The sequence below is a fragment of the Garra rufa genome, chromosome 5 (genome assembly GCF_049309525.1).
Source record: "Garra rufa chromosome 5, GarRuf1.0, whole genome shotgun sequence".
NCBI lineage: Eukaryota > Metazoa > Chordata > Actinopteri > Cypriniformes > Cyprinidae > Garra > Garra rufa.
The window spans coordinates 4507551-4533246 of record NC_133365.1 but is presented as its reverse complement, the minus strand read 5'-3'; the positions used below and the strand labels follow the sequence as shown (position 1 = coordinate 4533246).

General features: G+C 34.7%; 2 protein-coding genes across 2 annotated transcripts; one reads left to right on the top strand and one right to left on the bottom strand.

The window, feature by feature from the left end:
- The first annotated feature begins 1065 nt into the window (after positions 1-1065).
- LOC141334732 (translation initiation factor IF-3, mitochondrial-like) lies at positions 1066-8800 on the top strand. Its single transcript, XM_073839952.1, has 4 exons — positions 1066-1203; positions 4799-5274; positions 6550-6698; positions 8542-8800. Exons 2-4 carry the CDS (start codon positions 4800-4802, stop codon positions 8776-8778), a joined length of 861 nt encoding a protein of 286 aa, XP_073696053.1. The 5' UTR covers positions 1066-1203; position 4799; the 3' UTR covers positions 8779-8800.
- Positions 8801-8843: 43 nt separating this feature from the next.
- On the bottom strand, positions 8844-17742 carry gtf3aa (general transcription factor IIIAa). The gene is made up of 9 exons (XM_073839951.1): positions 17607-17742; positions 17368-17468; positions 15942-16038; positions 14935-15023; positions 13763-13836; positions 11350-11430; positions 11021-11250; positions 9299-9346; positions 8844-9164 (listed from the first exon to the last, which is right to left on the bottom strand). The coding sequence occupies exons 1-9, from the start codon at positions 17721-17723 to the stop codon at positions 8844-8846; spliced, it is 1158 nt and encodes a 385-aa protein (XP_073696052.1). The 5' UTR covers positions 17724-17742.
- Positions 17743-25696: the final 7954 nt, after the last annotated feature.

Here is a 25696-nt window from a genome sequence, read left to right as displayed (position 1 = left end):
ATATATATATATATATATATATATATATATATATATATATATATATATATATATATATATATATATATATATATATATATATATATATATATATTATATATATATATATATATATAATATATATATATATATATATATATATATATATATATATATATATATATATATATATATATATATATATATATATATATATATATATATATATATATATATATATATATATATTATATATATATATATATATATATATATATATATATATAAATAATGCATTTGCTCTTTGAAGAGATGTCCCATTATTTTGCGCTTTTTAAATGTGTGTATATATATATATATATATATATATATATATATATATATATATGTTATTTATTTATTTATTTTATTTATTATTTTTTACATAAAATAATATTATTTTGCACTTTTTAAATTAATGAATTAATTTATATATATATATATATATATATATATATATATATATACACACACACACACACACACACACACACACACACACACACACACACACACACACACATTTAAATAGCGCAAAATAATGGACGTCTCTTCTAAGAACAAATGCATTTATTTATTATATTAGCCTATATATTATATTATATTATTCATTCTTACTAAGTGTAAATGTAAACTTAATAATCAGGCAATATATTATATATTCAAAAGCAACTAAAAGAAATATCTTTTATATTTAACAATGTTGTACCCCTTTCCTTTCAAAAGACAGAAAACATTTTAGTTATTACTGGTAGTAGTAGTAGTATTTTTATTTATTTATTTGTATTATTATTGCAATTACTGTAGATACATTTACAAACGAAACTGGCTTCAATGAACGGTAATAGAAAATATTAAATTACAAGATTACAAAAAGCAGACACCATAAGGATTACAACATATATCAGTGGTGAAATTTAAAATCGAATAAAAAGATTAAAAGCAAATTAATTAAATAGCTAAAATAAACTTTTAAATTACACCGCAGCGGCGCGTTGGCGTGACGTCACACGTGTGCGTCAAGAATCGTTTGTCAGTCAGAGAAGTCACTTGCCTTTATGTTTCTAGTTTTATTTATTGATTCCGAGGACACATATTTTGTTTATGACCCAGATTATTTGTCTTGAAATCACCCGACGGAAAGCATTTTCTTCGTCCTTGACCTTGGTTCCGTACGACTCCAGTGTAAGTAGCTTCGGTCAGTTTGATATTTGTCGAAGTTCAAATGTGAATATAATCAGAAACCTTGATAACGGAGGAACAATCTCTACTTCTGGTTTATTGTAGGTTTGGAGTAAATATGTCCTGTTATTTCGAATAAGTGTCTGTTTAGTTTCACCAATTTTGTTTCATTTGCTATAATTAAAAGGTATATGGGATTAATTCCTGGGATTCGCTAATATTTCAGTTTTTAAAAGTATTGGTCCAACAAAATTAATTGTTAGAAGCTTTTCACAATACTCTGGTATGTCCATTATAATGAATAACAATAATTATTGCATTTTCATATTTTTAGCATAAAATAATGTCTTAAACCAAGCATTTTGTCATGTCCCTGAGGCACTTTACTGAGTTTGTACTTAGATTTTTTATTTTGTAATAATGTAAGCATTTATTTGTGTTCCTTTCTTGTGAAGAATATTTTTCTAAAAAAAAAAAAACTACAAGATTTTAAAGTTTTGAACTCAACCCTGCCACACTAACCATTCTAAACCCATAATAATTTAGACTCTGCTCATATGTGACATTATTTACCAGAAATGACATCATTCAGGTCTCTTTAATAGTGCTGCAGAAAATGGTTAGTAGTATCCAGTGTTGGGTAAGTTACTTTAAAAAAGTAATTAATTACTAATTACTAATTACTTCATCAATGTTGTATTTAAAATACTTATCTAATTACTGTGTCTAAAAAGTAACTTAAATACTCAATAAGTAATTTAACTAAATACTTCTTAAAATCCCTATAAACCTTGAGTGGACAAAAAATAGAAATTAAACTCTTTAAATAATAGATAATTAAATAAAACATGAGTCAAACATTAAATAGTTTAGCATTTTAGCTTTTTTAATAATCTATATTACATTCTATGAAAACATTCTATAATAATAAACTTTTTTGTAAGAAATGTAACCTTCTTTCGGTAAGAAACACAATTCCAGAATAACAAAAAATATATATTATTCTTAAGAAACTTAAGAAAAGTTAAACATGACATGTATCAACCTGTAAACGTGTAACTTAATTTAAAACAATGAGTTCAATAAATGTTTTACTTTATTTAAACAAATCTAAAATGTTATTTAGAATTTCAAGGAGCTTTTATAATACTATCCAATATTTTAATATTTAAAACATTTTAATGACCATTTTTGTAATCATGTCATGTGTTTCCACAAAGTGAACTGTAACCTTGCTCATTCAGACACTTTTCTGCGCTACCGAAGTAAAATCAAGTTTTGCCTGTTTAGCAGGAGTTGCCGCAGTTTTATCCGTCGAATATGAAGGATCACACAGAAGTGTTCGTCTATGCTGCCGTGTCAGGTGCTTGAGTACTCGTGCTATTGACAGCGCAGCGGCCGATAGTTTTTTTCTCCCCAGGACATAGCTTACATATTACTGTAATGTTCTTGTCTGCTTGTTTCAGAAAACTGAAGTAATGGGCATATTTCCATTTCGCAAAACAGCCACTCGCTTCAGCCGAGTCCAACATCCCCTTTAAGAATACCATAGGAGTATGCAGCAAACTTGCGCGAAATCACGTGCACCTGCGCTTCAACGATTTTAAAGCGGCAGAGTTTACTTTCACATTTAGAAGATTAATTAATCAAATTAAATAATGATATTCAGGGAGTTTAATTATTTTACAGTGTAACGCAAGTACATTAAACGTAACTGTAATTAAAATACTTAAAAATGAACAGTAATCAGTTACTCTACTTTTTCAGTGGAAAAGTATTTTAATTACAGTAACGCGTTACTTAGTAACGCGTTACACCCAACACTGGTAGTATCATACTTTTTATTAATATTTTTAAGGCATATTATAGTCAGGGAGGGTACTGTTGATCTTAACAACTCAACCCTGTCACACACAATTAAGGATAGAAAATGATTATTTTTCATCATTTCATTTTAATCCATTAGTAAATGCAATGTACTTATTTTGTTGCTACCATTAATATGGTCTACTCTCCTAACTACACGAGGAGCAGTGGCCGTTTTGAGTGAAAAACCTCAACCCCGTCACAAATATATACTTTTTCATTGTTACGGGGTTGTAAACTTGTGACGGGGTTGAGTTATTTACTTCATTTATTACTTGTTTTACTGAAAAAATATAAAATAGTCATGGTTTCAGTAAATATATATTTAGCAAAATCATGACAACTCATATTTTTGTCACAAATAGAATTTTTGATGTAATGCATCCTAACATCAGAAATTGCAGCACATTTGCAGCAGAAAGACAGTTTTGGCCACGCAGATATGTTGACCCAAAAATAAGGGGACAATATGAGATAAAACGAAACCAAAAATGAAAATTGAAGGCAATGTATCTCTTCAAATGTGTTAAAGACTTCAACCCTGTCACACCTTGTCACATCTATATTTTAAGAAGAATATAGGGAAGACAATTAAGGATGAAAGCATTTCTTGCTGATTAACATCTTACATGTTAAGGACTAAAAGAATAAAATTGTGGTTTTAGTTAGACCTCTATATCTATATCTATCCCCCCCCCCCCCCATAAAATAAAGATCTATTCAGCTTTATTCTCGTAATTTTGACTTTATTCTGTAAACTTTTCGACTTTGTTCTGTAAACTTTTCGACTTTGTTCTGTAAACTTTTCGACTTTATTCTCGAAACTTTTCGACTTCATTCTCGAAACTTTTCGACTTCATTCTCGAAACTTTTCGACTTCATTCTCGAAACTTTTCGACTTTATTCTCGAAACTTTTCGACTTTATTCTCGAAACTTTTCGACTTTATTCTCGAAACTTTTCGACTTTATTCTCGAAACTTTTCGACTTTATTCTCGAAACTTTTCGACTTCATTCTCGAAACTTTTCGACTTCATTCTCGAAACTTTTCAACTTCATTCTCGAAACTTTTCGACTTCATTCTCGAAACTTTTCCACTAAATTCCCGTAACTTTTCGACTTAATTCTCTAAACATTTTTACTTCATTCCCGTAACATTTCGACTTCATTCTCGAAACTTTTCGACTTCATTCTCGAAACATTTCGACTAAATTCCCGTAACTTTTCGACTAAATTCCCGTAACTTTTCAGCTTAATTCTCTAAACATTTTTACTTCATTCCTGTAACATTTCGACTTTATTCTCGAAACTTTTCGACTTTATTCTCGAAACATTTCGACTTCATTCTCGAAACATTTCGACTAAATTCCCGAAACTTTTCGACTTTATTCTCAAAATAAATAATATGTTACTTTTTATCATTAAATTGCTATAAGGGACACATGAGCTGTAAGTACATGTTTGTTTTATAACAAGTTGTGTGTAAAATCCTTTTTAAACCAGTCCCATTTTGTCCATTACGGGGTTGAGAAAAAGGTGTCTAAATCTGAAAAAAAAAAATGTTGGACTTTTTTGGAGGTTTCATATGTGCTTATGTGGGGTATTTAGAAAATGAATCATATGTAGTTGGAAAAAATAATGTATATTTCAAGTTGAAATGTTACCGAATTCCAGGAATGCTCCATATATTACTCCAGACACTTCTTTGTAATGTTCATGACACTCTCTTCTAGGATGTCTCTGGGTTTCCTGAGGTGTGTTCTGAGTCAGACACTGAGCCGCAGTTCTTTTCGACCCATCAGCCTGGTCACCTCACCCCTGGCAAGAAACCCATCAACCCTGAGGCCAGCATGTTCTTGCCACATCATCTCTCCCTGGCTATGCACGTCCTTCTCCACAGACACTGAGAGCGGGGACACCAGTGTGACAGACTTCCAGAAGGAGACTAAAAAGCTGGACCTGAGAGCACGGGTCACTTACAGCAGCGTGGGTAGGAAGATCGGCCAGCGGCATATACAGTTATTGAGTAAGGATGGTGAGGATATGGGTCTGATGCACCGTGGTGATGTGATACGTCTGATGGACCAAACAGGCCTGAAGCTTGTCGCCATAAATGACAAATGTGATCCTCCATTATACAGACTGATGAAAGGGAAACAGATCCATGAAGAACAGTTGAAACTTAGAGACACACAGAAAGCCAAGAAAGGTGGGTTTAAGTCGAAAGAACACATCAAAGGTGCTTTGAGTCAAATAACGAGAAGTTCTTGCAGTTTCTCTAATCTGCATTCAAAATAGATTTCTTTAATAGCCACTGAATTTGACCATTCTGTCATTATTTACTCATCCTTGTGGCATTTCAAAAACTAGTCCATATGACTTGACGCTATTTTACTATTCAGTCTTCTTTTCTCAGATTTGGAGAAATATGTCATTCAAGGTTTTTTTAATACTAATCTGAATAAAATATTTCACATAAAAGACATTTATAGTTCACATGAGAAAAGAATTTATAAAAATCACCCTGTTCAAAAGTTTACAACCCCTTGATTCTTAGTACTGTGTTGTTACCTGAATGAACCACAGCTGTGTTTTTTTGTTTAGTGATAGTTGTTCATAAGTGCCTTGTTTGTCCTGAACAGTTAAACTGCCTGCTGTTCTTCAGAAAAATCTTCAGGTCTTCAACAATGACTGTATGATTTTGAGATCCATCTTTGAACAGAATGAAGATGTGTACATTTTTCTTATTTTAAATAAGTTAAATTTACCCTGATCTCCCCCCGGCTTTTAATGCAACGTTTTCCTTCTGGAGCATCAGTGAGTGTTTGAATCTTCAGTAATAGTTGCATGAGTCCCTCAGTTGTCCTCAGTGTGAAAAGATGGATCTCAAATCAAACAGTCATTGTTGGAAAGGGTTCAAATACACAAAAATGCTGGAAAACCAAAGAATTTGTGGGACCTGAAGGATTTTTCTGAAAGAACAGCAGGCAGTTTAACTGTTCAGGACAAACAAGGGACTCATGAACAACTATCACTAAACAAAAAAAACACAACTGTGGATCATTCAGGCAACAACACAGTATTAGGAATTAAGTGTATTTAAACTTTGGAACAGGGTCATTTTTATAAATTCAGCTATTATTTTCTCTTGCGCACTATATGTAAAAGGAGGGGTGTAAACTTGAATTTGAATCATAGTTCTATAATACGGCTTTAAAAGACTTCAGTGCACTAGTTATAGGGACTATAATGATTTATCAGTCCTGTTTGAAGACTGACAGCTGTGGTCACTATGAATAAAACAAAAAAAACATGACACTTAGTTATCGTTTTCTAGGATAATATGGGTTTGGAATGTTACATTTTGGGTTAGCTATACCTTTTTGTAACATTTTTGTTTTTCTAGCTCCTTATTGTGCTTCATTGAAGAAACTCCTATACCTCACTATGCACCAACCTGACCTTTTTTTTGCTGCATCTGTAGGGCCTGTCCAATCAAAGGAGCTCACTTTCTCCTCCGATATCTCTCTGCACGACTTGGACACTAAACTGCGGCAAGTTGTGAGCTGGCTGGAAAAGAACAACCACGTCAGACTCACTATCAAAGCAAGAGCTGATAGCGGCACATCATTGGTATGGGAACAGAATATGCATTTCCTTTCATTTGCATTTGATTAGTAAATCAGTGCATTATTCAAATAGTAAATAACTATTATTTAAAGTAAATAATATTTGCAGAGTTTTGAGTTAAAGGAATGTCTCAGGATCAGTACAAGCTTTATGACAAATATTTTGTCCCTGAGCCTTCGAAATAGTAATAACTTACACTGCATGTACATTAATATGTGATGTGACATCTCTGGAAAGTGACTTTCTACCTGCTATGCTCAGCTGTGTGCAAACAACACAACTTGAGCTGTGAAGATGTCTAAATAATCCATTTACCAGGTAGACTAGCATTATGGCTTATGACCTCACAGGTGAAAGCAAAAAAAAATTGTGGCTAGACTTTCAGAATTATGCATATATTAAGAATTGACAGAATTGACCATATGCACAGATTATTTGCATGTTTATACAAGCCAGCTCAGTCATTTCCGGTCAACTGTACTGTGCCGTAATAGGAGAGTACTTTGCTTGTTTTTTCTATATAATCCATACACAATCCAAGAAAAGTTTTGTTTGTCTAAGAGGACCAAACGTCCATGTATAAATGAGTTTAAAAAAAAATATGCACGAGTCATTGCTATGATTGACAGTAATAACCGGACAAACATCTGACAAGCTGATGTCAAAAAAACAGCTGTGCATTAAATGATTCAGACTAAATTCAGAGTAACAAAACTGCAGCAGTTAAAAGATGTAGTTATTAAATTATATAAAATATTTCAAATTCATATCAATTACTATTGAGGGCATTATGTTATTCTTATACCATTAATATTTAACTTGTTTAATTTGTAGTAAACTATAAGTACTTAAATATTTTACTCTTATAGGATGTTTGTGTCTGAGCTTAATGATATTCTGCACTTGCTATACTATATACTTCAGTGCGGTAAACATACTACAATTTATTATACTAGTAATTTTATAATAAATCGAAAAGCAAGGAAATGACAGCTGCAGCCAATGATTGATCCTCTGCTGCCATCTTCTGGTTATATGGATAAGTTCATGTCATTTTCATTTTCTGTGAAAATATATTTTTTTCCATGTCATCTTTATGAATGAAAAGTGAATCTTTGAAGTGAATTTTATTGCACAGCTGTAGAGTTAAAGAATAAAGGCTTTACAAGATTTTAAAAATGTGTTCATGACTATGAAGCCAAGTTAGTGATTATCAAGAATATGATTAAGATGTCCTTGAAGAGAAGTATCGCCAGCTAGCTAACGTTAGCCTAAACACGTTATGATAGTGTTTAGCTGTCAGCTTTTGAATGTTCAACTATACAGGTACTCTCTATTTAAATGTTGTTAAATAATATGAAACTAAATGTTCATGCCGCTATCATTATTTACGACGTTGCAATTATTATTTTTCTCAGTTTCTTATAAGAACGCGGCAGTAGAGGAGTCTCACCTATATAAAGCACATAAAATGAGCTTCAGCGGAAGTTTACGAGCTGCTTATCATTAAGCGGACGTTCTAAAGAACACTCCGTGCATATGGTTAACTGCATGATTTTTCTTGCTTTTTAATGTCATAGATGCAGAAAAACTAACATATTAACCCTGAAATATTCCTTGAAAAAGTATGGACACAACCAATGCTTAAATACTGTAAATATTAGGATTTGAAACAGTGATTTGAGTTTACACATAATTAGTTTATTTATACACAAATTGATTGTATAACTGTAAATTTATAGCCAACTAAATTCACATTTACCAAGTTAATTAACAGTGCAGTACAATCCACTACTACCCAGCAGATTGCAGGATTTTCTTCACTTTTTTTTTTTTTTCTAAACAGGATGAAGTCTTAACAGAGATGGTGGAGAGGATCTCAGTTCCTGTTGGATTTGTATCGATACCGTCTGTGGTTCGTGGGGGTCGTGCTGCCATGTGTGTCCTTCGGCTGGCTTCTGCTAAAGAACTGAAGAAAAAGGGAGCAGAGACTTCGAACCAGAATTTTAAACCTGACTCAGAGACACCAACATCTCTTTGTAGCTCCTCTACAGAGGAACCGAAAGACTTGAAGCAACAATAAAATACTTTGCATATTTCAATACTGAAGTGTTGCTTTGAAAATCTTATGGCCGTGAACACTGGACTCTACACTAAGATGGGTTCTAAAAGGAGAACCACTGGATTTGCAGGATCACTGAGCTCAGGATAATTAGTTTTTGTTTTGTTGACAACACTCTCCGATTTATTGGGCTCTAAATCAGAACTTTGGGAGGTTTCTGGTTTTAGCATTTTACAGCTTTCAGATCTGAACGATTGCAACTGACCAATTAAATGAGGATTCATAGTGGTCTCTGATTGGCTACTTTGTGGCACCGAAGATTCCTCTGAATTTGATGTTTTTGTTCGACGTTTTGGTTTGTGGCCGCTCAGACGGGACGCCAGGGAGCGCTTTGGCCGGGGTTTCAGCTGCAAGAGACAATGAGTGCAGTTATTTTCAACTTAAAAAACATTTTAATACCTCAATATTGAGATTTAATTTTAATTACAACCTAAAGACTAAAAGTAAGTTTCAGCTCATCAGAAAAACGGGAAGTAGTTACCTGTTTCTTTTCAGGATCGTGAACCACACCATGGCGCAGTAAACTTTGCTGTTAAAGAAGAAATAAGAAACATTTATATAAAAACACATTGTAAATGTGACCCACAAAACCAGTCACAAGGGTAAACTTTTTAAATTGAGATTTATACATGTTGAATAAATGATCTTTCTGTTAACGTATGGTTTGTTAGGATAGGACAATATTTAACTGAGATACAACTATTTTAAACTACCTGAGGGTGCAAAAAAATCTAAATAAATCGCCTTTAAAGTTGTCCAAATGAAGTTCTCAGCAATGCATATTACCAATCAAAAATTAGGTTTCGATATATTTACAATAGGAAATTTACAAAATATCTTTACTTAAGATCCTACTGATTTTTGGCATAAAAGAAAAATCGATCATTTTGACCCATACAATGTATTTTTGGCTACAAAGACTGGTTTTGTGCTCCAGGTTCATGCTGCTTTGTGTTCAGCTGTTACTAGGGAAACCGTAATATTTCAGCGCTTCTAAAACATTTTTTCAGCTGTTTATGGTCAAATTATTGCAATTATCGACCCATATTTTTATGCAGCAAACACAAAAAGCTGTAAATGTGAAAGAAGTTAATGTGCCTTCTAAAAATCTAAACAATTAAGACTTAAGAAATATTTATGTTATAAATAAATATAATAAATTATATACTTGATTTACCCCTTTTAATTGTATAAAGGCTGAAATGCCATTGTAAAAGATTTTTTGTTTTTGTGTGAACCTGTATCTGAATTATAAATCAATTATAAATGTCATTTTATGGCTTAATATTCTACCGTCCAACCCCACTCATGCGGTTCATTTTAATTGTGCAGCTCTTAAAAAGGGTCATAAATTGCCTTAAATTGATATTTAAAAATTCTGCAGATACACTAAATCGTGAAATTAAATTCCTTTGTTTATATGTGTGTATTGAAAACATATTTGATTGACATTTAGACTACTATCTGATTTTCTATATTTAAAAAAAAAAATTAAAAAAGCCTTTTTATTTGGGCTAGTTAAATTACTTTTTGGGCTACCAAAATCTGAAGAGTACCTGCCCGAAGTGCTACCAGAGATTTTGAAATTTTGCGAGCCCTGTGTTAGAATTGTACTTTTACTGTTGCTCTGTAAAATAAAATAGAAAAGACAAAAATAATAATCATTCCAACAGCTCTATTTAATACATTTATTCTAACATTCTCCTTTGCTCAGCAAGGCTGCATTTATTTGTACATTAAAAACACATGCCTGATTCAAGAAGGGGCTCTTAAAAATGGCCAAAGAATATTATTTTACTAACTAAATAATTTTACGTTAAATTGTGGTTTGTTGGTAGGCTATAATGTCTACTAGAATGTTACAAATGTTCAGTGTTAAATAAATATTTTTAAATTATTTATAGTTTAGTTTATAGTTTTTTAATAGATTTTTTTCTTTGAAAGCCAAGAGAAAACTGTAAAAAGCAAATATTGGCTATTTAGTTTATCATGCAATGGTAAAAAAAAAATGCTGAAAATACATGGGGTAATTGACTGTCATTTTCATTTCGCTGCATCCCTACCTAAAAGAACACTTCATAAAGTTAAAAGTAACTTAATTTGATCTATAATCAGCATTTCTATCAGCTGTATGCAGACTCATTAAACTTTGGTTAGTAAGGCAGATACATCAAAACTCTTGATGATGGGAAAGCACTGTTACCTTCATGGAAAAGGATTTGCCGCAGCCGGGATGAGTGCAGATGAAGGAGCGCTGTTCTTCATGGAATGACAGTATGTGGCTCTGCAGGTTGAAGGCGGTGGTGTATGAGCGAGAACATCCATCTCTGGGGCAGTGGAACACCAAGCGCTCCTCAGAGTGAACATGCTGATGCTGCTTCAGGAACCAGCTATCCCTGAATGTTTTCTTACACTGATCACACTTTACTCTGACTGAACACACACACACACACAATTAGCAAAGTAACAGATGTTGTAACTTTCTAAGGTTAGACTATTTACATTAAGGACAAAACATAGTATTACTATTACCTATATGAACTTTTTTGTGGTTTGTCATCTCCGTCCAGGTCTTTCCCACAAATGAGCAGCCCTCCGCCTCGCAAGAATAGCCTGCAAAGTTATGTCTTGGTGAGGCACATCTAATGACTTCAAGGGCCAAAAAGTACTATAACTGTGTGCTACAATCAAATATGCTGAGATTTCTACTTGTTACTTCTCACAAAGCTGCTGTATGGGATCAGAATACTCACACTATATTTTTTCAATGCACTAGAACAGTGTTGTTTCCGTCAACGATGACGAAATCATTTCGTTGACGCAACTTTTTTTTCATGATGATAACGAGACGATGATGAGATAATGACTAAAACATGATGAGATGTGTGTGAGTTTTCGTTGACAATACGAGAATAAACGAAAATGTTAGTGGGTGGTCCGTCAGACGTTTAAAATGCATGACATTTCTGCTTATTGTGCATGCCAATTAAAACCGAAAAAGTGTCTGCCGCTATGGCAAGCCGTTTTAGCATTTAATACTATTTGCCATACTAGTATGGCAAGCTATTTTAGCATTCTATCCTTGTTTGGTTACGCTCAACATGTCACATTGTTGTCACTCAGACAGACAGACGATTAACCATGATGGCGGCAGTTTGCACATTATTTCAAATATGTGACCCTGGACCACAAAACCAGTCTTAAGTCGCTGGGGTATATTTGTAGCAATAGCCAAAAATACATTGCATGGGTCAAAATTATTGATTTTTCTTTTATGCCAAAAATCATTAGGAAATTAAGTAAAGATCATGTTCCATGAAGATTTTTTTGTAAAATTCCTACTGTAAATATATCAAAATGTAATTTTTGATTTGTAATATGCATTGTTAAGAACCTAATTTGGACAACTTTAAAGGTGATTTTCTCAGTCTTTTTGATTTTTTTGCATCCTCAGATTTCTGATTTCAAATAGATGTATCTCAGTCAAATATTGTCCTATCCTAACAAACCATACATCAATAGAAAGCTTATTTATTGAGCTTTCATATGATGTATATATCTCAGTTTTGTCAAATTTAACCTTATGACTGGTTTTGTCGTCCAGGGTCACATTTATGTCTTATGTCTAAAACCATTCCTTCATTATTGTAATTATTGGTGAAAATAGTCGATCCGGAAGCTCACATTGTGTTGAACTATAGATCTGCTATTTTCACAACTTATAAGTGACACTACCAAACAGCGAAATACTTACTGACCTACATTAATTTGTTAAAAGACTACTTTTCCCCCTTTTTTGACTAAAACTAGACTTAAACCTTTTTGACTTTTCGTCGACTAAAACTATCACATATAGAAGTGACTTAAATTTGACTAAAACTAATAAGCATTTTAGTCCAAAAGATTAAGACTAAGAGTAAATCTAAGATGGTTGTCAAAAACAACACTGCACTAGAAGAACAATTTACAGTAAATGGTAAAACTATGTGTGCAAAACCAGGGCATTTTTTCATGCACCTGTCAAGTTTGAGATTTTGGGCTTTTTGGTGTTTCACAAAGTGTTTTTTCAGACTAGTGGAAAGAAAACCAACAAAAGACACTGTTAAGTGTTTCTTTTATTGCACTTTATCTATTTGTGTCAATAGATTTCAATTACAATACAGACTTTTAAAGGCCAAGAGTTGTTTCTCCTACACTGAGACATAAATCTCCACTTCAGCAGCACTTACACACACCACACTTTACATTTGTATTCCTGTCTATATCCTGAAGATTTTTACAGAGGGATTTGTTGCTTGATTTGATACATTTTATTCCACCAAAAATGATTAAAAAAAAAAAATGTTTTCTGTCTGTTCTAAGATTTCTGAATTATGGAGTGACAAAATGAGATCCCCTCTGTAAAAACATGACTCTAATAAATAAAAAAAGTTAAAAAATTAAACAAGAATTTTGAAACTGACTTCATCCAGTGTTTAGATTTTAGTATTAGAAATGTATGCAAATTAGTGCATATTTAATTAAATAATGCTCATTTGCATATTTAAACCTAACATTTTAGAAAACTTGTAATACAAAAAATGTATGCAATTATCAATAATCAATCAACTGGGTAAGTAGGGTGATAACTATTAGTTAATTTTTTTTTTAGCCTATTCACCTGCAGAGTCTCGCCTTATAATAAAATAAATGAATATGATAACTATCAGTTTGTAACATGAAGCAGCATTACAGACTGTTTTTGTAGAGCTAAAATAACTAGAAGCAGAAAAATAGCCTTTTATGTTGAAATATAGTGGATAACCTTTTTGTTTTTGTATTTATGCGGAAAAAGGGTGGGCAGGGTTTTCTTCAAAAATTCACCTGATGTTTCACAGAGAAGAAATTCATAGTGAACTGAGCAAGTGAAATGCGTTATAAACACCAGAACAAGCTGAGAACATACCTTTGTGTACTTTCTCATGGCGCTTCAGTTTACCATGTTGTGAAAACCGTCTCCCGCAGTCTTCATGTGAACACCTGATGATCAGAGACATTGCAGTGTACAGAACATCAGACACACACAGTTCTAATTCATGTGTTATATTACACTAGCTTACTGAAATAAAGTTAAATAAAGGAGACATAAGACGAATTATGAAAGGCATTTTCTGCCAATTTTAAATAAATGAGATTAACAATTTCATTATAAAAAGCTGTACGATAAATATGTGTCAAACTTGAAAGTGAAATGCAAGTTTATTTTCTCTTTTATTTCAGTTTTCATTTTCAAAGTCTGTGCAAATTCTATGTTGATCAGGGGACGGGGCTTATTGTTTGTGCAAGGTACAGAGACCCGAAAAATAAACTTTACATTTTAATTTGAATTGGGTCACTATTTTTGCATGAGCATTAATAAAAGCCTTTTAAAAACTAGTTTCCTTAAAAAAACTATTTTCATTTTTAGATTGGCAGTGAAAATTAAATGTCAAATCACCTACTGCATTTTATTTTTTAATTTGTCAGGGAAAATGCATTTTCACAGTAAAAAAAAAAAAAAAAAAAAAAAAATCATTTCATTTTCAATTTTGGCACATATTTTGCTGATAGCTTTTTATAATTAAATTATTAATCAGATTTTCATTTTTAAAATTAAATTGATTTATTTAAAATTGGCAGAAAATGCCTTTCATATGCCTCAAGATTGCAGTGAAAATTAAATGTCAAATCACCAACTGCATTTTATTTTTCAATTTGTCAGGGAAAATGCATTGTCACAACGAAAATGAATTTTTTTTTTTATAAAAATTCAATTCATTTTTAATTTTGGCACATATTTTGCATATAGCTTTTATAATTAAATTGTTAATCAGATTTTCATTTTTATAATAAAATTTATTTATTTAAAATTGGCATAAAATGCCTTCCATATGCCTTGAGATTGCATTAAAAATGAAATGTCAAATCACCAACTGCATTTTATTTTTCAATTCGTAAGGGAACATGCATTGTCATTTTCATTTCGGCACATTTTTTCAATAAATTCAATCTGTTTTTTTTTAATTTTTAGAATTAAATTGATTCATTTAAAATTGGCAGAAAATGCCTTCCATAATGAATGAGTGTATAAAGTCTTACAAAAAAGGTAGCAGCTGGGTGTGCGTGCACTCATGGGTCTTCAGCTGGTTGTTTTTCTTAAATGCTTTGCCACATCCTTCAAATGTACACTAGAAGAAAAAAACAACATCATCAGCTGCTACTTGTTGACACCTTAGACTTGCTGATCATGTAACATGTATTTTTAGCACTTGTGAGTATTTGTACTGACCAGTGTTGGGGGTAACGCATTACAAGCAGCTCAAGTTACAGAATAATTTGACTTTTACCAAGTAACACATTACTTTTTAATTGACAAGAAAAGTTACTTTTCAAATAAGTAACGCCAGTTACTTTCCTCTCATTTATTGATTAAAAGCTCTCCTGTCTCCATGTTGAGAGAAATTGTGAGTAAGATGTTCCTTTAGTTCTAGAATAAATGTGAACATGCATTAATTCATCTCACTCACTAAAAAACAGATACAGTGTTCTTCAAAATGAATAAAAACACTGAAATTCAACGCAAACCTGCAATAATTAAATGTTAAATAATAGAAATATTCCTTATGTATTTAATCCCATTTTGTTAACCGATGTCTTTGCTGCCGACCTTCCATGATCCGATTCATCCATACTAATAAGCAAAAATTACTCAAGATAATCGAACATTTTTATTGCAAAAGAGTTGACATTTTTTCTTCTGCGGTCTACTGTACAGACGTCAATTTACTTTTCTCTTTTGCTGTGAAAAGGCTTTTACATTTCCCAAAAATATTTTTTTATATTAAAAACAAACAAGCAAGTCCTGCTCAGATTTAAAAAGTAACACAAAAGTAACGTAACGCATTACTTTCCATAAAAAGTAACTATGTAACGTAATTAGTTACTTTTTAGGGAGTAACTAAATATTGTAACGCATTACTTTTAAAAGTAACTTTCCCCAACACTGGTACTGAATATAGTTGCATCAGTCAGTATGGTTTTCGCATTGCAGCAAAAGGATGTTTAAATGTATCTTTCTTAAGCACAATGCGTTTACAGTTACTTACTATGTACTGTTTTGTCTCTTGTCTGTGAATACGTGAAATATGTTTCTTCAAGTTGCAGTTTGTGGTGAATCCTTCTTTGCATCCATCCTCCGTGCATCTGTCATCAACAAAGCGCAAGTAAATCAGTCATTCTTGGGGCAAAACAGTGGGACAAAACAGGGTGCAAAATTGAAAAAATAAAACCTTGTACTCAGACAAAGACTCCATTCATAAAAACCGAATCTACTATAGCGCGAAATGCCACGGAATTCATCGATTTTTGGATTAATAAGTCAAAAGTTGATCTGTCACTTAATTCAAATCGCGATATGGACTAGTGTCTGTGAAAACTGAAATGCAAAAAGACCATTTTAATATGAATCCTGCATGTTCCGTTTGCCTCTGTATTGAATGGCGGAGACGCTTTTTTTTACTACACTCATCCTGAAGCACGCGTGACGCTCCTGCTAATTGCTCACATGAACATGAACAGATAAACTCAATCTCCAAAACTGCTGTGAGTTTCACTTTTACCGTTTCATTTGAGAAAACTAGCATCATATCATACTGTACACACAGAAACTTCACAGTATCCTGTCAAAATAAAAGTACGGTTTAACATGAAACAGAACAATATTAGTCTTGTATTACTTTTGTACAGTATAATGTAGGTGTTTATATATTCCTTTTAAATAATTGACATAAAATATATATGATCAAAAATAAATATTACTACAAGATTAACAACTTAATTGTAAAAAAAAAAATAAAAAATACTACAATTGTTACCTAAACGTTTTAAACTGAATATAATTTTTCTTCCATGCATTGATTTTAACAGGTAACCTCTGTTTGTTTGCCAAAAATTAAAAGGGTTTATTTTTCATTTGATTAAAAATAAATAAATGTTTATGCTTTCAACTGATTATCAGAAAAATTAAAACACAAGTTAAAAAAAAAAAAAAAAAAAAAAGCAAAAGATTGTAGAGCCCTATTGTTCATAACGTTAAAATAGAGAGTTTTGGACTTATTTTTTCACTGAAATAAATGTTTTCATTTTTACCGAGAAAAAAAAGTAGAGTTGCACGTGTTACTGAAAAACAACCTTGCTTTGATATGAGATATTATTAGGTGTTGCTTTATCCATTTTATAGCATATGAATTAATAAACCCTTCTTTGTGGACACTGTTTCAGATAAAGTGAGAAAACAACACGTGTGATTTTCACATAATAATGATAAAATTAAATTGAAGGGACAATTGTGTTAAATACATTATATTATTAATCCCCATAACATTTATTGCTGGACATCTTAATCTCTCTCTCTCTCACACACACACACACACACACACACACACACACACTCTCTCTCACTCACACACACACACACACACACACACACACACACACACACACACACACACACACACACATAACCTCACTCACTTGTAGGGTCTTTCTCCAGTGTGTGTCAGCGTATGTCGACCAAGATGATATTTGGTGCAGAATGATTTGCTGCACCCGCTGTACTCGCACTTAAATGGCCTCTGCAATTAATAAATGAATAAGACAACAATTCGACTTCCAGATAGTGTCATACATGCGTAAACAAAACGGAAACGTTTATTAATATGACATTTACTCACACAAGCTTTGCTCACATGTTGGCTCTCCGCTTAACTTACCTCCCCTGTATGTTTGCAGAGATGCGCTTCTAGCTTCCATATTTTGTTGTACAACGCTTGACAGCCAGGAAACGAGCAAATAAATGTTGCGCTAGATGTAACTTTAGTTTCATGCATTGTCAAATGTTTGGCAGCACGATACGGCTGGAGCTACCGCATGGGTGCCTTCATTTTGATAGCCCACGAAACATCTGACGTCACAACCTGCGTCAACACGTTTCATCCTGTATGGAACGCCAGTGAGGTCAAAAATGAAAATAAAAAAATAAATAAATAAATAAATTAAATAAAATAAAAAAGTGATTGAAATGCTAAAATTGTTTTTAAACAAGTCTAGTCTTATAATTTAGCTGTATAATTAAATAAATATTAAATAAATATTTATTATGTATATTGCATAGTTTTCATTTTAATGATGCATAACCAGGCTAATCCATGTCCATCATGTAATCTGATGAACAAATTTTCATCTTGGCACTCTTTTCTAGTGAAAGTAATAAAGTACTAGTTCAGCCAAAACTGACTGTTTTTAAAGTTTTACACATGTAGAGTTCTTACAAAAAAGGTCTTTATTTATCCCCTGTCAACAGTTCTGGGTGGATTACTCTCAAATTGTAATCCATCACTGATTCAAATTACATTACAGAAATTGTAGTTAGTAACATAATACATATAGATCATACATTTTAGGTAATATAATATAACTACGTTTTAATACATTTTGAGGTGACTCGTTTATCACATTTGTTTAAATAGGATAAACTTGTACTAAATTGATACAAAAGCACCAAGGGGAAGAAAATATTTTTTATGTTATTTATTTATTTATTTTTTTAACAGAATACAGTGCATTAAACATTACATTGCCTTAAAGGCGTCAACGGATGCTCATTTTTCACAAGTTGATATGATTCTTTTAGGGTCTTAATGAGAAAATGTCTCAATGGTAGTGTAAAAAACACTCTTTTTACCTTGTCAAAGCCCTTTTTAGAGTGAGCTATTCTGTTGCATGTTCCTTTAAATGCTAATGAGCTCTGCTCGCCCCGCCCCTCTCTGCCGTGGGATGGCGAGCTGTAATATTTACTTTAGTTGAATTTAGCCGCGTTTAACTGCAACACTTGTTAACAAGCACATTATTAAAGGGGTCATCGGCTTAAAAACTAACTTTTACATGTTGTTTGCACATTAATATGTGTTGGTAGTTTGTGTACATAACCACCCTACAATAATAAAAATCCACCCAGTAGTATTTTTTTAATCTTTAAAAGTAATATCCCCATTTTAAAATCAGGTCATTCTCAGCTTCTTATGGTGTGACAAAACACAGACAGAGGCCCCTCCCACGATAGTTGATTGACATGAGCGCCTTACCATAGACCCGCCCTCACCGAGCTGAAAAAGTCCGACTCTGATCGCCATTGTGTGACTCCGATTGAGCAATCGAGGTGTTTTGTTGTTGGATGTAATAATGACCACAGCAGTCGTCATTTACTGAAGATGCAGAGGAAAATGTTACTTTCGTTTTTAAAAGGAAAGCACCGATCCCGATCGACATATGCGTCTATGTTCGTGCAAATCGTTCCTGATGCAGCTTCACCCACAGCAGAAGTGAGTATAAAGGTTTTTTATGCAACATAGTGAATGGCCTTTCTTAATAATGCGCTTGTTGGCAAGTTTCCAAGTTTCAAGTTGCTAAATGTGGCTCAACATTATGTCTCATAATCCCAGAGAGGGGTGGGGCGAACAGAACTCAGTGGCATTTAAAGGGGCCATGTCTTAAAATGAGTCGAGTTTTTGCAGAGCTAATTTTGACAAGGCAAAAGGTTTTGTTTTGTTTTTTACAGTACTATTTAGAATTTTAAACCAAAGCATATTATAGACTTTTCATTAAGAGCATAAAGAATCATATGAACTTGTGGAAAATGGGCATCCAATGACCCCTTTAAGAAAGGTAATTTGCAAAGATGCATAAAAACCCCTTCTACTCACTTCTGCTGTGGGTGAAGCTGCATCACCGATGATTTGCAAGAACATAGATGCATATGTAGATCGGGATCGGCGCTCACGTCAATCAACTATCGTGGGAGTGGCCTCTGTCTGTGTGTCATCACACCCACAAGAAGCTGGGAATGACTTTTAAAAAGGGGATATTACTTTTAAAGATTAAAAAATACCACTGGGTGGATTTTTATCATTGTAGGGTGGTTGTGTTCACAAACTGACAACACACATTAATGTTCAAACTACATGTAAAAGTGAGTTTTGCATCCGATGACCCCTTTAAATGAATGGAATTATTAGAGATGAGCACAAAAACTTGTCATGTCTCTACTTCTCCACCAGTGGGGCACACCACACTTTGAGAAAACACAAATTTTTGATGAAATCTGAGAGCTTTCTGACTCTGCATAGACAGCAACGGTACACTCTTAAAATTAAAGGTGCTTTAAAAGGTTCTTCACAGCGATGCCATAGAAGAACCATTTTTGGTTCCACATAGAACCATTTAGTCAAAGGTTCTTTAAAGAACCATCTCTTTATTACCTTTTTACAATCTGAAGAACCTTCTTTCGCCACAAATAATCTTTTGTGAAGCAGAAAGGTTCTTCAGATGTTAAAGGTTCTTTATGGAACCATTTAAACAAAAAGGTTCTTCTATGGAATCGTGAATTTTTATTTTTTTAAAGTGTACTACCATACCCAAGCCCCACTGCTGTCTCTTTCTGTGATGTTGCTCAAGCACTGGCTTGACCTTGATGTGTGCAGCTACTCAATTTACCTAGACTATTCTCTTGCACTCTCTAAAAGCATCTGAGAGGAGGATCTTTACAACATCAATGTTAAAGTCTGATGTGTTTCTTCTAGTCAGATTATGTCAGGTTCTGGAAGAGAGGTCCTAGGAACAGAATGAGGTGTTCAGAAATTTAATGAACACTCAAAGAACAAAACACAGGTGGGTGGACAATTTCTGAAGCAAGCTCCAACCAGCAAGAAGAGGGCAAAGAGGAGACTATGGACATGTGTCCACCAAAGTGTTTTTAGCCATCTGAAAATGCTAGGCGCTCTGCTGAAAACACCCAGATGTGAGTGCTTGAGAGCGCAGCGTTTTTTGGGGGTTTTTTTTCAGTTGGAAAGGGTTGCTATGATACAGTGTATCCACTAAACTGTTACTTGTATCTGATTTTGGCAGATAATTTGTAACATTGACACAATGTAGAGTACTTGCTTTGAATGAAGGGGTGGCTGAACCATGTAGAAAGAGAGGATGGACCTGCCAGTCTGTGTGGGTTCATGAGATTTTGGGGGCGCAAAAACATAATCTTGAGTAGCCTATAATCGTTTGGTCCAAGAACTAAGGTTGGACACAAGCCAGTTCAAGGAGGGACACAATTTGAAGTGTTGCTCCAGAAAATCAGGCTTTCTATTACAAGGCGAGACACAAATTACCAGGGGGCGATCATCTCAGAAGAATGTCTCTCCATTTGTCTGAAGTAACCTATGTGCATAAGTGGGAGGATTATTATGCTCACACTGATATTTTTCTTATTAATCTGAAAATGCCAAGGTGTTTCATAATGCAGTGAAGTAAAAATGTCGCATTTGTCAATACTTGTCTCATAGATACAGTGTAGTGGTACTTATTTGCTGTTCCATCAAGTCAATCTCCTCCAAAATTTCTTCATACATGTCCAGCAGTAATCTTTTTCAGGCCTTCTTCTCTGGTGGATCCTCTGTGCTTGCATCTTTGTGCAAATTATCACAGCCCATAATTTCAACCATGCCTTTAAGCAGCAGGTTGCAGACGCTCATCTTCTTATACATTAAAATACCAGTCTTTGTATTGAGTGTTAAGCATGGTTGGAACTAAATAAAATGGTTTGCATTGTACACTACTGAAATGATCACAGAGTGCTTTCAGCAATATTTCTTGGGTTGTTTGTACACCTCTATCTGTGTCATCACTCTTGCCAATCAGCTGTGTCAGTTACCGTGGGAATTACATCAGTTGCAGAGGATTCTGCATGACTCAGTTCTCTAGTCTGCTGATCAAAGAAGGCAAAAAATATGATTATATTTTCAAAAATTGTCAAAGATGTGGGAAGTTCAGTTCCCTATCCACCTAGTCCACCTAACATCTTGTTGAAGTTATTTTATTGGCCTCCTGAGCTCCTTCTGTATACCTTGTAGGTGACTTGTGGTTTTGACAGCTTGACATGGCTTGCCAAGCATGGTAAACTCAAGAAACTCTAGACAGAGTTTTTTTTCTAATAAAACAAAGCAGGGAGATAATTGTCCTATCCTTCACCAGTAGCCAACCTAAAGTTTTGTGCATTCTTATGATACTACATCTTCTATTACAGTTTAGAGTGAGTCATGCGGTTCTGGACTAATTGTAATTTTTCCAAATTTTTACTTGATGCAGTCGACCACACCACTGGACAGCAATCTAAATATCATTGTTTAAAAATCTAAGAATCATTGTTTATACAATTTGAGAAATGCAATATTGTGGTAAAAATTGCACATCTCTTAATGACTGTCAGACCTCTTCCCATAACTCTCTTCCCATAACTGTTACCATATTTTCAATGTTTTAACCAATTGAGCCGGCTGTCTAATATAACTTCAAGAAGTCTGGTTTCCTATTCCTGTTTAATAGGTACACACTTTACAGACAAATTTAACTGTGGTTTGAGTTTAAATGTAGAAAGAGGTTGAAATGTGGAAACACAATTCTTTTGGTTTTTGTCAAATTTAGAACCAACTTCTTATTCCATACCCATTTGATAACAAATTGTAATTCCTCATCCAAAGCCGCAGACAATACTGGGGTTCTCAACAGTGTATTAGTGCTACCACTAATGTCTTCACAGGCGCATATTCAGTGGTTACAGTGAATCACATCTGTCTCATTAAAAGTCTTTGGCAGTGTATGGGCACAGTGTCCAGATGTTTATTAATCAAAAGTACCAGAGGTTTGTGGTCAGTCTCAAATTTCTTTTTACTTCTCAAATTTCTTGCATGCCTAGACCCCAGCTAAGCATTCCTTTTTAATTTATGCATACCTGGTCTCTGCCTTATTTAACCTCCTTAAGCAACATGCCTACATCATGCAGCTGTAGCAGGACTACTCCCAGTCTGCTATGGTCTTTTCTGGCTCATAGTTCGCAAGAAACCTCCTAGAAGTTCTGTTTTGGTGGAATATTTTGGGTGCTATACGTATGCCGAATCGGTCGGATTTGTTATCTTTTCAGTCACTCTGTTCTCCTTCATTCCCTGAAATTCCGCCATGACTTTTGGGAGTAATGGTAAAGGCACTCTTCTTGTGGCGTGAACCGTATTAGGCTCTACATTCTCTTTTAGGCTTATTTTAACTGGCTAATATGAATCATCCTCACCTGGCTGTAATTACTCCATCTCTATGACAGTCACAGTTCTGGTGGAGCAAGGATAACCACATCCTCTGGGTAGTTGCGCACTTGGCAGTAGGTTGTTCATGAAACCATGAAATATGAAAGGGGTATTGACAAGGCCATATGGCAAGACCTGGTACTCAAATTGCTGGTAGGTATCACAAAAATGGTCAACTCTTTCCTAGCCTTCATTCCAATGAGGTTATAGGCTTTGCATAGGCTGAACGTTGTAAAGACATTTGCTCCTCTTGACAGCTCCAGGGCAGCCAGGACAAGGTGAAGAGGGTAGCAGAACTTGACTGTGACTTGCTTGAGAACATGATAATCCATACATGGCCAAAAGCCTCCATCTTTGGCACAAAAAGCTTGAAGCGGCTATTATGGGAGTTGTCCACGTGGTCCTCCGTTGCTTTCTGTTCTCGGGGATAGAGGATACAAATGTCCTCTGTACTCTGAGAGTTAGCAGAAAGTCGATGATAAAGTCTTGTAGGAAGGAAAAGAAAAGGAGAGGAAGTGAGGCCAAGTATGGTGACCCATACTCGGAATTTGTGCTTCACAATTAACCCATCCAAGTGCACACACACAGTAGTGAACACACACCCGGAGCAGAGGGCAACCAATGCTGCGGCACCCGGTGAGCAGTTGGCGGTTCGGTGACTTGCTCAAGGGTCTCACCTTAGTCGTGGTATTGAGGGTGGAGAGAGAGCTGGTTATTCACTCCTCCCGACAATCCCTGCCGGACAAGAGACTTGAAACCACAACCTTTGGGTTACAAGTCCGACTGAGTGCCCCATGAGTTGTGATGCTCACTTGGTCAGAAGACATCAAGATAATCCTGATAACAGACCGGAATCTCTATGGAGCTGTCCCTTACCGCACTCTCTATGGATGTGGCACAGAGCATAACAGGACAAGATTGGGACAAGGAAAGAACTTCAGTTAGGCCGGAGTGACTGACAGGGCAGATCCAACATTGAAAACAATCTTTACTCCACTTTGAAATATCCAGGAAATGGGAAATGACTGGAGAGTGTTTATACTGCCATGGACACTGCTAGGTTAATATCAGTGGTTGAGCCCTCCAGAACTATTAGAGAAATTTCTTCAACATGCATACAGCCCACTAGCAAGGCTACGAAGAGCATTTGATGATGGATAAATCATTTGCCAAATGGTTTTTCCACTTATTGGATCAGGAGGGCTGTATTGCAATCGATCTTATTGAGGTGGAGCTGGAAGGTTTATACAACATCTCAGTTGCACATGTAACCCTCATTCCAGGGAACCGGATGCTGCAGCATGATATGATGGTATAGGTCAGGGATTCTCAAACTTTTCAGCCCCCAAAATAACGGTGCCAGTGATAACAGTCTGATATTGGGTGGACATACTCATGTAGTTTACCATTGTTATCAAAGTCTCAAGAACACGTTTAAGTTCTGGGTCAAGTGGTTTGCTCGCAAGGGCTTCCCTGTGTATAATTAATGCATTAATTTCACGTGAGCCGCCACTTGTAAGACTCTTGTTTTAAGACCTTTCTTTTTCCCCCAGCATCGTCTGTATACACACCGATGCACTCACTCCAAGACAGTCCATCTTTTATTAGTTTGTTGTCAAGTTTTGTGAAAATCCCTTCAGTAGGGTGCAAAACAGAATGTCCTCATTAAGCTGTCGATCAATACTGTATCTGACGAATACAAGCAGCTGGGCAGAGTTTGATAGATCTGTTTAATTAATCTAACTGTAAAGCGTATTTCCCTTTCTTAACTCTATCCACCAGCTAACACTTTATATCCTTGGCCATGTTGGAGATGCGCCGGGCAACAGTCCCGTTAGACAGTGGCACTGACTCTAGCTCGCGGGCCAGTTAAACCCCATGCATTGCCCGACTTTATATCTATAGCAGTGGGTTTAATGAGAGTTTCCCCAATAGTGTGTGGCTTTTTTGCACATTGGGGATGTTGTACTTTGTTGACGATGACATATTTGAATCCATACTGGATAAATTCCTCTCGATACTTTTGACACTAAGAGTAAGGCTTTCCGTACCTGAGGCCTTTCTGAGGGTAGTGCACCTTACCTCATGGTAATGGGTGACTTAAAGGCAAAGGTTGGGCTCTGTGAGGATAACAAGAATTTCATCAGACAAAACGAGCAAGGTGAATGACTGGCAGCAATGAGATTCACTACAGAATACTACATGTTGTAGCAGTAGCTGGCAAGGAATTCTCAACAGCCACCGGTGACCACTGACTAATGCAGGCCAATCATAAGGACAGTTACAGGCACTGAACGAGAGTATCAGGAGTTACGCTGCAGCAACAGCATAGCAAATCCAGTCGGCCAAGCCCAAATACATTAACACTATAATATCTATTAACATGCTAAAACTATTCAGACCACACATATGTGTAATCTTGCCAATTCTGTTTGTCAATAATGTGGTCTGGTGACAGCATGCTACATCACCAAAACCATAAAAGTTTTACCATCACCAAGGCCAAAAATTTGCATTGTTTTCAGATTTATTTGTCTAAAGAAGAATGTGCAAACATGCCTGAATTATGGTAGTAAAATGCAGCATCTTGTTCCCTACTCTGGGAAGCTTCATGAGTAGACGCTTTGGGGAACATTTTACCCATTATGTAAGGTGTGCCACAGCCCTGCAGAGTTTTA